Below are 16,310 nucleotides of genomic sequence, written 5' to 3'. Positions count from 1 at the left end.
GAAGCATTCCTTAATTACCTTAATTCTTACTTTGAAGCAAAATAAAGGTCGATGATGGATGAAACTGAATTCGTACAATTAAAAATACAATTTTTCAATTTAATAACTAAACTGTTCTATATTCTAAAAATTTAAAAGAATGATTTAGATTAACACTGGCGAAGATGAAATTTTGAAACTGATGTAGATTCAAAGAGAGATAACACACAGGGATACATGACACACTTTTTTAGACAAGACTCCGTCAATGTTAAAGCAATGGAGACCATCTATTCACGGTGTCGGAGTAATTCAAGCAAAAGTTTTGATTAGATTGGATAGTTGATAGTACCAATCAAGATCCACCAAGGCTTTCTTACAGAGAACGAGCCATGCCCTCCTCCCCCAAAGTTCCCAAAGACTTTTACTAGAGTTTAATGTCTTGCTCTTAGCGTCTCCTGATCTTTTTGCTGTATGCCTTAATTTTAAATTGAAAGTGCTACACAGCAATAAAATTTCTCCCTTTTACAGATCTTTTATATATCTTTCAAGATCCAGATCCTAGACTTTTGAGATCTCTCTCACGTCCTTAGCCGAGAATTTTACTGTTCCAGTCGTTGAGGCAAGGGTATAAAATCTGATTATAAATGTTAGATTACTTATTTGAAAATTGGCGCTCCTAAAATTTTTGCACAAGGGGCAAGTGCCTCCTCTAACCCCTCTAAAAACACCACTTCTCAAAGTTATTATTAATGAATGATCTTTTTTATCACAGCTCTATACACTATTTTCCTTTTTTCACCTTTTTAAATGCCCGAGAGATTGAACATTAAGAATTAAACAGATTAACCCAATAACAGCACTGCATAGACGCTAATCGACCAGATCAGTTTTCCATAGGATGTAGACCTACAATTATTATCAGCTATGTTGGCGAACATGAAAACCTTAACAACATTTTAAAACCCTTATTTCGCTTCAAATTCTAATAGAATAGTTAGCTTTTAAATCCTAACCGTAGCAATACACTATTGTTGCAAATTCTTAAGAAAATTGTGTGGCTATTAAGCGGCCACCGTAAGTGTCTATCACTCAATCGGAGAAGGTACGCTGCAAAGCGGAGTAGTTTTTTTTATCCATCTATATCTATTTTTTAATCTATAATTATTTTTTTAATCCAGACAGGGGCAAAATCGTCATTTTTTCAATTTATTCAATGAAAACACCAAAAACACCATTTGTCAATGAAAATATCCTTCCTCCCAAAAACATAGTATTTTTCAAAGTAAGGGTGGAAGGGGAACAAAAATATATAGGGGCATATGACCCTTCCCACCGAAATGAAAGCACCACCAGTTTTCCAGAAAATTAAGAATCAGGGTAGTTACAAATTATAAAATAAAGTTCCATTTTTGTACGAATTAATAGGCCTAATTACATTCTTAATACAGTCTGGGTTCAGTTATGCTGTTTATTTTCCAAAATCAATTCGAAAGTGCCAGATTACCATAATAATTACTTTATCAAAAGTATAAGAATAGCTTTGTAGAAAAATCAGATTGTTACATACATTGCAGTAATGTAGTAGATAGAATCCGCCTCTTAATTAAAGGTTTCCCGGTTCAACCATCCTTGTCACAAAGAATTGCCTATAAAGTATTACATAAATTGATAATTCTTTTCTTTCCAAGTAAGTTTTTCATAGATCCTTTTTTTTATAGAATTTGTATGGTGATTTTTTTTTATCTGAATAAATAAAATACGAGTTTTTATACGTCATAACTTTAACTTTTCGATATACGTTTCTTCAGTGCTTTTTGTCTCTTTTGTATCAGTTTGTTTAATAGTTTTCCGTTACGAAATACAATTTCCATTCTTTAAGTTAAGTTTCTAAAGAAGAGAGTTTAAATTGAAATTTTAAAACTAATCAAAAACAAACTGTGAGAAAAGATTCGGCCCAATAGCAACCAAAACTAAAAAAAAAGAATTTTGATCAATTGGTATATTACAAGCATTGACTTTTGTTGCTGATTCCGAATATGTATCATTCACTAAGTTTAATGTTACCCCCAAAAGCTCCGAGCATGAGAAAATTTCTTGTGACATGAGAAAATTTGCCTGATTTTCAAGAAAGGGGGAAACGCCCCAAAAACATCAAGCGATCATAATGACAATTACACCATCAGAATCATATCAGAGAACCCTACTGTAGGGGGTTTCAAGCTCCTACAAAACTGTGGAATTCGGCATTTTTTACCATCAAAGGTCACAGATACGTGTATATTTGTTGGGTTTTTTTTCCGGAGATCACTGCATCGAATCAATGGTCCTAGAAAATCAGGAAACGACTAATTCAAACGGAAGTTAGAAGTTATAGTGCCTTATTACGTAACCGAAATTATTAGAGGGCATCTACCCCCCCTTCATGGTCTTTTCTCCCAGAAGTTTTTAGGAGGGAGGGGGCACATGGGACATTAGCCCTGGATGTAGAAATTTCAAATAAATAATTCAACATTTATAATTATTTGCAATTCTTGAAATTTTGTTTTTATTAAAATAAAGTAGACGGCGAAGTTGGCAGATTTTGGCGAAATTGGTAAGTATAAGCAAAGTGAATTAGAAAATTTCATTTTTCCCACATTAAGTAAGAAGAGTCAGATTTAAATATTAAAAAGAATTGCTAATAAACGAAAATTTTGTTAATGAATGAAAAGTTTCTTTATATATAAATTTTTTTTTTCAAAGAGTGGCCTGAAAATTTCAGGGAGACATGGGGGGGCTATCCAAGAATTTGCCCAGGGCGCAAGAGAGTTCAGAACCACCACTGCATTTGTTTCGGCACAGCTGAAAGGTCCAAGAGCTGTGAAACTGGAGATGACATAACTCCCCGCAATTCCAGGGGAAAGAGCAGTAAATTATGCAATTTGCCTCTTTTTTTTTTTTACTGCGAAGCGGAGGGTGATTTTCTACATGCGGATTCTTTTCAAATAAAAGCAAGAATTTTCCAGGGGAATTGTCAGAGGGAAAATTTTCCAGAGGGAGTATCCAGTAAGGAATCAGTTATCCGAAGAAAATTCTCAGGAGGAGTTTCCCGTGAGGGGATATTCCACGGGATGATTTTTCCAGGGGGTAGGGACGAATTTTCCACGGAGGTGGATTTGCGGCATGATCTGAAAAACGATCCAAAATAAAATAACAACTTCCTGCAGAATCTAAATGACTAATTTATGAGAATCTCAATTGTCTTCTGCCGACCTGAACATCAATTAGATTGAAAAACAAAAACTGTACATGAGTGGGACTGTCCCTTCCTCAATCCTTCGCTCGTTACGCTACAGATTTTTAGTGCTATAAAAAAGCTTCTTATTCCACTTCAACGGTCTTTGTGTTTCAGCAATTGTTCAGAAAAGAATTGGGCCAAAAAGTCAAACTTAGAACTTTCCCGCTCTTAAAACCACTTTCTGCATTTCGCGTTTTTTTTTACAGTAAACCCTTGGTTATTATAATTCTTCAAATGCAGGAGAATATCACAAGCCTCCGTGGAAAAAGTGGGGTAGCATAGCAACACTGCTACTTGGCAATTTTCATGGTCTAACGAAATTTGAAATTGAATTTTTTTTTTTTTTTTAGACACCTGGCAAAATAACTTTGTCAAACTTAGGCGATATAGTGAAAAGATCGACATTAGTTGACGTGTAAATTTGTCAGGAAGATAATCTTTGGGGGTATACTATAAGTGTTATCCTTGAGAAGATTCCTATTAAAGTTCACGATCACTTATGACATATCCTGCTCTATAATTACACATACATTGGATTTCTTTATGTAACGTCAGACTGAAACACTTGAATAGGGGAAATTCCGGCAAAGCTCAATTTATGTTTGCGTTCCTGAATCCACTATACACAGTTCCATCAAAATCACGCACTTCAACTCTCTTAATAGGGCTCAATTTTTGATCTTTAGGGCAATGGTATTATTCATTTATCAAGTGCAAACACATACGGGGGGGGGTGTTGTTTTTTTGGAGATGACACTGCCTTTCTATGGTGTACAAATAACAGTTCAACAGGGACAATTTCTGGCGTAAAAATAACAGTTCAATAGAGACAAATCCTTTTTACTTGACAGTGAAACAAAAACAAAATGTCTGGATATTCCAATCATATACACAGTGACTGTCATCAGGTGATAAACTGTTATAATACAAAATAAAATAGCGACATTTATAGAAAACAACAAATTAATACATATTGTTTAACGCAAAGCTTATCTGCTGACAAAGTTTATCTATAGACGGCCACTGTATATGTGACTGAAATATCCAGAGATTTTTTTGCTGTTTCACTGTCAAATAAGAGGATTGGTCCCTATTGAACGGTTATTTATATATGGGGAGAGGGGGGGGTGAATTTGCTAACGCAGCAAAAAAATGGCCAAAATCTATAAAAACAGCAAAACCGAAAAATAAAATTTTTCGGTCCCCGTTACAGCTGCATTACATATCCGTTATTTGTTTCTATAGATTCTAGAGTATCTACCCATCATGACTTCGGGAAAATTGACTTAAAGTCTTGATTTTGGAAAACATTTTGTGTGTGAATAAACGACACATTCATATGCGTTTCTTATCATTAAGTTTCCTTTATTAGTGATTAAGTTTCCTTTATTAGTGATTACAAACGGGCTTAGCACAGGGAATAGCTCATCAGACTTTTAGTCCAAAGCTCGCAGGGATGGTTTTTGGAGTGGTCGGATTTTTCCTTGAAAAGTTTTTTCCAAGCAACATATTTCCTTGAATAAATGACAATTCTTTTTTTTTTATAAAACTCAACCGTCAGTTATCTTATCTACCCCTAATACTCGCTTGTACACATATGTTAATATATGATACGTTGAAGATGTCTGAAAAACAAAAAACTTGTCCAAGTTCACCAAACTTCAGTAGCCTTTGAAGGCTAGGGGTGGATATAAATTTTTTCTAAAGGAGGAGCAGGGAGAGCAGATTTGGTATACAGCTTTTAAATAGTTTTAATCGTTGGCTATCTCAGACAAGGCTCTATTTTACTAAAACTGTTCCTTTGTGGCAGAAAGTCGGAATGTGTCGTGGCACGATCTTTTTCTTAATACAGGGTTCGAGAATGGGATTCCAACGGTATAACATTTATTTCTGTGGGACATCACTTTTGAGGGATTAAAGGCTCTTTTTAGCAATCCCAAAAATTCTCTTTCATAAGTGCGGATTAATGTTCGATTTAATCTGAACGAAAATTCGTAGTTTCAAAATAGCTTTTGCGTGAAAAAAATATTTGTTACTAGACAGTTTCTTTAAAAACTCATTTTTTTTATATTTTGGCTATTAAGGGTCGTGGGTTACTAGATTAGAGCTACTGATGCAATCATGAAATTACGCTCAAAACGAAGACTTATATGGAATAAATGAATGAATCTTATCACCCCCAAATCAAATACATGAAGAGACGAGGCGGAGTATGATAAACAAGAGAGACGAAGCAAAGACTTTAAGATAATAATTGACAATTAACACAGGCAAAAAAATCGTAAAAAAAGATTGTTTCGCAAAAACATAAACGAAAAGGCGATATTTTGCAATTTAGCAGAGTTAACTAATCGATAAACAGGGCCCTTAACTATGCACCGTTGGTCGACAGTGAAACTAAAATATCTAGTCGTTTTCATTATATTTTTGATAAAATCACAGATATATTTTCTAGCATTGAGGTACCTGCGTTGGAAAGAGAATTATTATCATGGATATCATAGTTCCCAAATTACTGGTCATTACCAAAATTCGTACCTAAATGTTATTACAGCCTGTTTCGTAAAGTTCTAGCACTTTCCTGAAAAATTGCAAAAATACTGATGAATGCATTTGCTGTCCCAAGAAAATTGGATCCATCTCACTCAAGGTCGCATCCAGGATTATTTTTTCGGGCAAGGGTAATTTTTTGGTAGGGGGGAGGCGTTACAAAAGAAACCTAGAAAACTTATCAAACATTTGTTTATATGCATTTTTGTTATGTTTCTATGAGTTGGACAAAAATTTCGGCGGGGGTCAAAATTCCGTACCCCCCCCCGTCCGTATACAACCTTGATCTCACCTACAACCAGTTTTAGCAGAGGCTTTAAGTACCTTGCAAAGGCATAGAAATTTCGAATTTTTTCAGATTTCTGTTTCTTTTGTTTTTTTGCTTCTTTTTTTGCTTCTAACTTCAATCAATTTTTAATTTTACGGACAGTCTTCCTACATAACCTTTCTTTATTAATAACAAACATAGCATATGTTTACATACATACATAGCATATGTTTACAAACATAGCATATTGTTACATACACTCTTTAAGACCACTGCATTTAGTTATCAAAAAAGTGGTTTTAGTAGATTATTTCATTAGGTTATCAAAACCTCGTGCGAATAGTTTCATTACTTTTATTAATAATTCGATAGTGTGATGACTCACTTAGTTATGTGTAATTTTCGCTTACTCATTATTCGTTGAGCCATGAACTGCCAATAAAGTGAGCCATGAACCGTTGAGCCATGAACTGTCAAATTTCCAATTTATTCCAATTAATCCAGCTGTAATTCACTAGCCCTATTAACTTATTTTGGAGTACCACTTAAGCTCGATTATCCTTTTTATTTTGTATAATTTCTTTATTGCGGGCTGGAATTTACAACCGAGTTCAGTCAATATATCCATAGAATGTAATAAGTTCGTAAAATATTATACAAGATATATTCTCTAATACACACAAGGCAACAAATCTAGCATTATGCAAAAAGGGCCTAAGTCCACTTTTTTCCAAAATGAGGTAGGCATATAGTTCATAGAGCTCAAACAGATATATCGATTGGTCTATCAAATGGGATCTAGTAGTGTCTAAGGTTAATTTAAAGCTGAAATTTCGGAAGGGTAACTCCCTCCCGGAAAGTTATGATATTGGTAGAGTTCAGGATGAAAATTTGAGAAAAAAATTCCAGGAACAGTTGAGTACTAAACTTGAGGGTTTAAAATTTGACAATGTGGAAGATGGATGGAATAATTTCAGAAAAACAATTTGTGAAGTTGCTGATGGTGTCCTAGGGAAAAGTGCTAAGACAGCAACTAGGAATATTAGTGAAAAAGCTTTAGGTTTAATAGAGAGTAGAAGTTTGTATAAGAATTATCTGAGTGATAGGTCGTATGAAAACAAAAGGAATGTAAAGAAAGTGGAGAAAGTATTAAAATATGAACTAAGGAGATGTGAAATGGAGGCGATGGATAAAATTGCTGAGGATCTGGAAGATGCGGCTAGACGGCATAATAGTAAAATATTATACTGGCATGTTAATAAATTGAAAGAGAGTAGCCAATCCGGACTAGTCCCAGTTAAAGATAGAAATGGGGCCACAATTAGTGATAAGGAAAAAGTTAAAGAAAGATGGGTGGAACATTTTGAGAATGTGCTAAACCGAGATACAGTTGCAGGAAAAGATATAGATGAAAATGAAAAAGTTTGTGATACCTTGGATGTGAAGGAAGATCTTGTTTAGTGAGGAAGAATTAGCGACAGTACTAGAAGGATTAAAAAATAAAAAGGCCCCAGGTGCTGATAGTATGATTAATGAGTTCCTTAAATATGGTGGCTCTGAGGTTAGGAATAAGCTACTGAAGATTATGAACATGATTTTTGAAAAAGGGGAAGTACCCAATGATTTTAGGAAAACCTTAATTAAACCACTGTATAAGAAAGGTGACAAGAGTGAGTGTCGTAATTATTGAGGCATTAGTCTGGTCTCTGTAGGTAGCAAATTACTGAGTAATATGATACTTTTTAGACTGAGACATGCTGTAGACAAAGTTTTAAGGGAAGAACAATGCGGTTTTAGAAAAGGTAGAGGATGTGTCGACCATGTTTTCACTCTTAGGTTAATAATTGAGAAGTCCCTTCGTTGTCAAACACCTTTGGTCCTTAGTTTTATCGATTATGAGCAAGCTTTCGATTCTGTTGATAGAACAGCGTTAACAAAGGTCTTATCGTTATATGGTATACCAGAAAAATACATTAAAGTGATCTACGCTATGTACGAGAATAATACTGCTGCGGTTAAGGTAGGAAATGAGGTTAGCAACTGGTTTTGTATTAAATCAGGAGTTAAGCAGGGTTGTGTTCTATCCCCCTTTATATGGATCATTTTGATGGACTTCGTCTTAAGGAGTACAGAAAAGGCAATTGGAGACCATGGAATCAAATGGGGAGGAAGAACGCTCCTGGACTTAGATTATGTTGATGATTTAAGCATATTAGATGAAAGTGTGAGCAAAATGAATGAATTTTTAGAGGTTTTACGAGTTCAGGGTGCTAAAATAGGCTTGAAAATTAATGTTAAGAAGACTAAGTCACTAAGGCTAGGAATAAGTGAAGATGAACAGGTGACATTAGGTAACGAAAAGATTGATCAGGTTGGGAGCTTCAGTTACCTTGGTAGTATTATTAGTAAAGATGGTGGGAGCAGTGAAGATGTTAAAAGTAGAATAGCTAAAGCTCAGGGTGTTTTTTCACAGTTAAAAAAAGTTTGGAAGAATAGAAAGATAAGCCTACAAACCAAGATTAGAATATTGGAAGCTACAGTGGTCAAATATGGCTCTGAAGCATGGGCACTCCGAAAAGCAGATGAAAATTTACTAGATGTTTTCCAGAGAAATTGCCTACGGATTGTTCTGGGTACCCGGCTGACTGACCGTATTTCAAACAGTAGGTTGTACGAAAAGTGTGGTTCAATCCCGCTTTCTGGGGCTATAATGAAAGAAAGGTTGAGATGGCTAGGCCACGTTCTACGGATGAAGGATGACAGATTACCGAAGATTGTCCTTTTTGGCCAACCGTCTGGGGCTACACGGAAAGCAGGTCGTCCTTGTCTGGGTTGGGAGGATGTCATAAATAAAGATTTAAAGGAAATGGGAACTTCCTGGGAGGGTGTAAAGAGGGAGGCTTTAAATAGATTAGGTTGGAGGAGGAGCGTGCGTAGCTGTGTTGGCCTCAGGCGGCTTGGTGCTGCAGTGAGTTATTAGTAGTAGTAGTTAGTAGTAAGTAATGAACAATTCAGCAATTCCGACATCACCAGCTAATTCCAATCAAAAAATTACTAGGAATCAGTCTTTAAAATTTAAAGTTTCTTAAATTTTTATTTATGAGAAAGATTTTTTCATTGCGGGTTAGCATTTTCATTTTGCTACGCTGTAAAATTAGGAAAAGTCGACTTAGGCCCTTATCTGCATTAAATTAAAAAAAGAAACAAGTTTTTTTTAACTGAAAGTAAGGAGCGACATTAAAACTTAAAACGAACAGAAATCATTCCATATATGAAAGGGGCTGTCCCCTCCTCAACGCCCCGCTCTTTACGCTAAAGTGTTTTATTTTTTTAAAAAGAGGAGTTGTGACGAAGAGTCAAACTTTAGCGTAAAGAACGGGGCGTTGACGAGGGGACAGCCCCTTTTATATACGGAATAATTTCTGTTCATTTTAAGTTTTAATGAGGCTCCTTACTTTTAGTTATAAAAAAAACTTGTTTTTATTATTTAATTTCTGAATGTTTTTGAATTAAAGCAGGTTTTGATTTCGGCTCACTGTACATGAATAATTAAAACGAAATTGCATATTTATTTAATTTTTTTGGCTAAATGGCTTTCTCAAAGTTTTGATCGGACGATTTTGAGAAAAAAGGGGCGAGAGAAGAGGCCTAGTCGCCCTACAATTTTTGGTTACTTATAAAGGCCAAAGAACTTTTAATTGCATTTAAGAACGTTTTTATTAGTAATAAATATACGTAACTTACGAAATACCTTACGTAGCGAACTTCTACATTCGAATATTTTTATTATGTATATGAGGAGATTTGCCCCCTCGTCAATGCCTTGTTCTTTACACTAAAGTTAGAATCTTGTTCCAATTCTCTAAGGTGACCCCTGAATCACAAAGACCTTTTAATTGGAATAAATACCTCTTCTGAAATTACTAAAAATATCTTAGTATAAAGAACGAGCTATTGAGGAGGAGACGAATCCCCTCATATACGTAATAACTTATTCTCGTTTTAAGTTTTAATGCTGGTCCTTACTTTCAGTTGAAAAACCTTGTTTTTTTATTTATTTTTCTTTGTTTTTTAAAAAATGCTGAAAAATCCAGCGCCTCCCTCATGGTAACTATCTTCCCCCATGATAAATTTCTCTGTGAAAAGATCCTCCCACGTAAACCCCTCCCCCTGACCCCCCCCCCCCCCACCCTGAAAACGTCTGTATACTTCCCAATAACCATTTCTATATAAAAAACAATGGGCAAAGTTCATAACTTGCAGCCCTTCTCCCGGGGACTGCGGGGATTAAGTAATCCTCAAAGACGTAGTTGTTAGATTTTTCGACTATGCTGAACAAAATGGCTATCTCAAAATTTTGATCCGGTAACTTTGGAGAAAAATGAGCGTGGGAGGGGGCCTAGTTGCCCTCCAATTTTTCGGTCACTTAAAAAAGGCACTACAACTTTTAATTTCCGTTAGAATGAGCCCTCTCGCGACATTCTAGGACCATTGAGTCGATACGATCACCCCTGGGGAAAAAAAAGAACAACGACTAAACACGCATCCGTGATCTGTCTTTTGGCAAAAATACAAATTACACTTGTAGTGTTCTTTGATACGCTGAATCTGTAGTGTGACTTTCATTAAGATTCTATGAGTTTTAGGGTGTTTTCCCTATTTTCGAAAATAAGGCAAATTTTCTCAGGCTCGTAACTTTTGATAGTTAAGACTAATTTTAATGAAACTTATATATTTAAAATCAGCATAAAAACCCAATTCTTTTGATATATCTATTAGTATCAAAATGCCGTTTTTTTAGAGTTTCGGTTACTATTGAGCCGGGTAGCTCCTTTCTATAGTTCGTTACCATGAACTGTTTGAAAACACCACGGAAATACCGCAACACTTAAAATGTTTCAAATTTTTCAAATAAAAAACCTACCTTGCAAATACTCTAATAAGGACCCATTCTTCATCAATTCCGTTATGATATAAATTGGCTCCTCTAAGGTACAGACAGCGTAGAGCTGGATCAACTTGGGATGTCTTAGTTTCTTCATTATGGATGCCTCGGCCAAGAAATCTTTTGGATCCATTGTCCCTATGCAAAAAAGAAGGGAGTCATCAAAATTTTCACGAATATTAATTTTTGCTGGTATTCTAGGGACCAAGAACAAAAATCCTTGAAGTTCAACAAGAGGTACGAACGGCCTTAATTACGGCCGAAAAACATTAAGCTGATAATACGGCCATATTTTTCTTTCTCTCTACAACAAGACACATTTTTCCGATATTTCCCGTTTAGTAAAGCAATTTTTAATTTTTAAAAATGTTGAACAATAGGTGAGAACAGAGGTGCTATTTTTTTATGCGGTAGGGGGTTAGGGAAAAGATTATAATGAATTACCTGGTTTGAGGGTTTTGATTGCTACTGGGGTAGTGTTATTCCACAATCCTTCCCATACTTCACCAAATTGGCCGTGGCCCAGTTTTCGCAGAAAACGCAAGGATGACCTATCAATTTCCCATTGGTCCCTAGTATTGTGTGATAAGCCTCCAGTGACTGGCTTCTCTATCTACAAAGAAAAAGTGACTATTTACATACAAATGGAGTAATAGACAATGGAGTTATATACAAAATGAAGTAATTTACATTTACCCACACATTGAAGAAATGAAAACCGACAATACGTAGTGCAAAAATCTAATGTTATCTATTTGAGGTCAAGGACTAAATCGTCGATTAAGAATGATAACAGAATAAACTCAACAAGATTCGGCTCAAATGGCTCAATGCTTACTCCACTGCTACTCCACACGTTTTCAAAGTTAAAACTATAAAACGATAGTAGGCTATTTTCAACCAGCTATTGTATATTTTTTCCTTTCTTTCTATGTTAATTGTCTTAATGGAATAGGCGACGGGGTTGTATGTCCAGGAGGAAGGGAGGGGCCCTATTGTCACAGTTACAACAAAGTATACATTGAGGAGTTGTGGGGTTGAGTCGAGGACGGAAGTGGGAGTCGTACTGCATGTTGGTGAAGAACCTTTGATGTTTATAGGCCTCCACGCCCGTTCTTTGACTGAGCAGCGTATGTTAAGTTTCTTTGTTCGCTTTTGGAGTTGTTAAATTCGATTGAAGCTTGAACCCATTTTTAATACGACAACTCTGTCTGTTCACTTCATAGATGCAAGAATCGCAAGTATTAAAGCCGCCGAGAACCATCTTCTTTAAAAGTAAAACAGCCACTTGCCGTACAACTTCAAGCTGCTTGACACTTCCTTCAACAGTGAGTAGATAAGCTAAAAAAGTTCATATTACGGAAACGGTAGATACAAAAAGAAAATGGGTAATCTTTTCAAAATAGTAGAATTATGTTAATGAAGCAAGATTAATTTCTAAGATATCAGGCTAAAACAAGTTTTTGATAGAGTTAATTGAAATAAAGAATATAATGCAAAATAACTTTGCCTTGAGCAGGGTTAAAAGTGATTTTAGTTAACATCCTATTAATAAAGAAAAACAGTTTATTTATAAGGAGAAAAAGGCTGTAGTTCACACAAATCTTTCAAAGCAAAAAAAGAAGACAATTCTTTAAAAAAATAAATGTGAAGCCTAAGGCAAAATTTAACCAAGTACAATCTAAACTGCACTCAAGAATATTCTCATGCTAGATGGCATAAGCAAACATAAGAAATATGAAAAATTTCGTAAACCATACAATCGGCGCATTAAAATCAAAGCTCGCAATAAAGTCCATTTCAAATTTTTGTTCTCAATTTTTTATTAACTTGACTAAATTGGTCTTTGAACCGTTCAACTTGAGATTTTACTCAAAGGAATTTAAAACTTCTCGTTGTTACAATTGTCCACTGATAACGACCATTGATTTAATGCTATCTCATGATTAAGCTGCCACCTTTTTTTTCCTGCTATTTATCCGTAGAAAATGAAATGATACTTCAAGTTAGCCCCATTTCATCCAGATTTTCGTGAATTGGCATCCCTTATCGAGCTTTGCTCTCGATTGGATAGGGTTTTGCATTTCTTTCTTTTTTTATTGTGTTTTATCCTTTCGTATTCATGATCAAGCATTGTCCAGTTCCGTCAATTCACAGAGATTAGGGGGGAGGGTATGTGCAAAAATATATTTCTCGAAATGTGGGGGTAATTTTCTTTTTTTTAATTTATTTTAAAAAATTACCAAAAAAGGTAATACTTCAATGACATTGGAGAGGAATAAATCTTAGCGGACAGGGAGACTGCGTCTCCCTAGATTTAGACAAAAATACATCTTTTGGGTTATTTTCATTTCAAAATGCCTTTTTGGTATTTTCATTGACTAAGATTTAAAAATGATAAACCTACCACGCTTCCTAGACATTGAAAAATATATTTTACCCTCCCCTCCATTTTTGTCAATCGACACGACTTTCCCTGCCACCTACTCCCTCCCATTGACACCACGTGCATGGTCTGATGTAATTTTTCATTAGATATCAACAGTCTTACGTGATCTATTGAGGTCTATAGAAGAAGGATTCTATACTTTCATGTCCCGTTAAGCGGTGGCTTAAAATGAAAAAAAAAACTAGTTCATCAATTTTAGACGCAAGTTGCATTTGTATTTATATTTCAGTATAACTTAAGTATCAAATAGAATAATGTACCAAAATCTGGACACTTATCTTTTTGACTCAAATAATGCCCTTATTGTATTACAAAAACTTACCTGTACGCAAGCTTTCCTCAAATTCACACAAAGCCCGTCGGCATCGGAGGTATAATGCTCAACTAGTTCTGGCAAAGTTTTGAACGTCGTCCTCCTGGAAATGAAGAAGCCACCTTCATCCAACTGTCGAATACGGTAGTGTTTCACTGTATCACCGTCTCTAACTGAAACGCACAAACAAAAACATTAGACTATATTAAACCAGCATTCTATACCATTTCTTTCGACGATTCGTCTGCAACGTCGATTGTTGAGTTATAGAATTTCTATTTTCAGATATACTGTGTGGGAATTTGGCTACCACCAAATTCACGATTGACTAGGATTCCCAAGTCTTCACCAAGTTATCAAGGATAAACAATGCTTGAGTATAGACCCAACTTAACATTTCTCCACCAAGTTCCATCTTAGGTCATTGGAGAAGGAGAGCGTGAAGGAGGGGTATTATGTACTCAGAAAAAAATCCCTGTGACAGATTCTTCAAAACCATCATTCCTGGCCTTGTGTACATAACTGAATTGGTGATCAGTACTGAAATGTGTACCGATTACCAAGGGAATTGCGGTTCTCTAAGACCTTTAACATAGAATAAGGGTTAAAAGCAATAAGTTTATAGATATGATGAAATAATTAGGATATGCTCTAATTGAACCTAATTCCATTTTCAAAAATGTTTTGACTTTTTGGGCTTTTCTGTGTCTGTGTTTTTCTTAGACACAAATATACAGATCACGTTTCAGCGTTTGTTACATTTAAAACTTTTCCTTAGGAGTCCCCAACCGATAATTCGGGCCTCTTTTGTGTACAAACGCATGAAGAGGACTTTCTTTCTATTATCTATTTTACAACAGCATTAACATAAAAAGTTAAGAGAATCTAACGTATTTCATGGTTATATGGGGGGAGAATTCGAGGGGAAATAACTTTTCTTTGAAAAATAAACTTTTGGTATTTTCATTTTCAAAAGTGTTGCCCCCCCCTCCCCCATTTTTTCCATTGATGCCACTAATGACTCTTGAAACTTCATATCATTCAGTCACTAAGTTCAACCAGCTCATCAGAACGCATGTTTATATAATATATTTATGTGTTTTATAATTTATAATATGCTATATAAATATCTAATGATATATAACGTATAATTTATATAAGCTATTCAGCTAAAAATAAAATACATAAGATTACGTTAAGGTAGTATTTTATAAACCAACAACATCATATGACCTTCTTGTTTTTGTCGAACAATTTATTTTGTTAAGGGATAAATCAGCAATTTTACACAACTACCGTTAAATGAAGAAAGAGCTAATAACATTCGACCACAAGATGCCAAATTATATCATGTATTCCATTATAATTAAATAATTATTTATCTTAAAGCTAAACTGGTCTTCATAATAATAGTGACTTGGTAATAAAAAGTGAGGTCAAATGAAAAAAAAAGAAAAAACGTGACAACACTTTTCTAAACATGTACACGGCTACAATTATGACGTTACAAGAAAACAATTTAACCCAGATGATCCCTGACCTGAAAAATTTTTGCAACAATAAAATAAAGCATCTCTATAAAAAAAAGGTTCTTTCTAAAAATGACAGACAATTCGAAATCCAAATCAATTGTGATAATGGCGCGATCAAGATCTGTTGAAATATAATTCGGTATATTGTCTGCAAGCCCAAGGCCCATTTGCACCGAGGTTTTACTAAAATTGGGATTAAGGTAGCGCCTATTTGAGCCAAAGAAATGTTTCATAGAATCTTTTGATTTGTTGAAAAATTCTGATTGACTCACATCAGGGCAAACTAAATCTCGGTTTTAGAAATGTCTCATCATGAATCGAACTTAAATATTCATATGCCTGAGATACGTTTCCATCAAACATTCCTTTAGACAAAGCCATTATAGACCAATTACCTGATAAAGAATAATCATTTCGTCTACTTTCCGAGTCTCTAATAAGGTAAGCCCCGTGTTCGTTTTCAGGTAAAAGTAATTTCTTCTCAGCTTCTATCCTTTTGATCTTTCCAAAGTACCACCTACAAAATAAAAAGCAAATGACTTTGAGAAAAATAGTGGTTATATTACAGCACGTCTTCCTTAAGATCAATAAACATGATGAAACCGTTTATTGAAGAAATACAACTTAAAATGCTATATTTATCAACATTCCAGATAATCCCCCAACTTGAATTTACCACTTGAGAAAATATAAACTTTTGCATTATTTAAAAAAAATAACTGGTTCTTATAGTTCGGGACCTCTGACACAGGTACCATGTAATATATTGCTAGTTATGGCACTTTGTATTTACCAAGTGGCATATAGCGATCGAAATTTCTGCCGGTCTGTCTGTCTGTCGGTCCCGGTTTTGCTAGTCCAGGTACTTCCAAATAAGGTAGGCCGAGGAAAGCGTATGACAGGCGTATCAGGGACCAGTCCAGATTAAATTAGAAATAGCCTCTTTCCCGATTCGACCATCTGGGGGGGGGGAGAGTGGAGGGACGGTTAATTC

General features: G+C 35.1%; 2 protein-coding genes across 3 annotated transcripts in view; one reads left to right on the top strand and one right to left on the bottom strand.

The window, feature by feature from the left end:
- The window catches only part of LOC136033871 (spermine oxidase-like), a 445,682-nt gene that overhangs the window by 127,470 nt on the left and 301,902 nt on the right, over positions 1 to 16,310 (top strand). The gene's annotated exons all lie outside the window — the stretch shown is intronic.
- Positions 1 to 16,310, bottom strand: part of LOC136033868 (tyrosine-protein kinase Src42A-like) — a 75,018-nt gene that overhangs the window by 13,320 nt on the left and 45,388 nt on the right. For both annotated transcript variants that reach the window (XM_065714838.1, XM_065714837.1), the window contains exons 4-7: positions 15,712 to 15,833; positions 13,794 to 13,957; positions 11,467 to 11,635; positions 11,002 to 11,160 (exon numbers count right to left, since the gene is read on the bottom strand). In XM_065714838.1, the coding sequence (XP_065570910.1) occupies positions 11,002 to 11,160; positions 11,467 to 11,635; positions 13,794 to 13,957; positions 15,712 to 15,833 (614 nt within the window). The remainder of the gene's footprint in view (positions 1 to 11,001; positions 11,161 to 11,466; positions 11,636 to 13,793; positions 13,958 to 15,711; positions 15,834 to 16,310) is intronic.

This window comes from Artemia franciscana, chromosome 12, assembly GCF_032884065.1.
Source record: "Artemia franciscana chromosome 12, ASM3288406v1, whole genome shotgun sequence".
Taxonomy (NCBI): domain Eukaryota; kingdom Metazoa; phylum Arthropoda; class Branchiopoda; order Anostraca; family Artemiidae; genus Artemia; species Artemia franciscana.
Note: the sequence above shows the minus strand (reverse complement) of the source record. Positions and strands in the feature narration are given on the sequence as shown.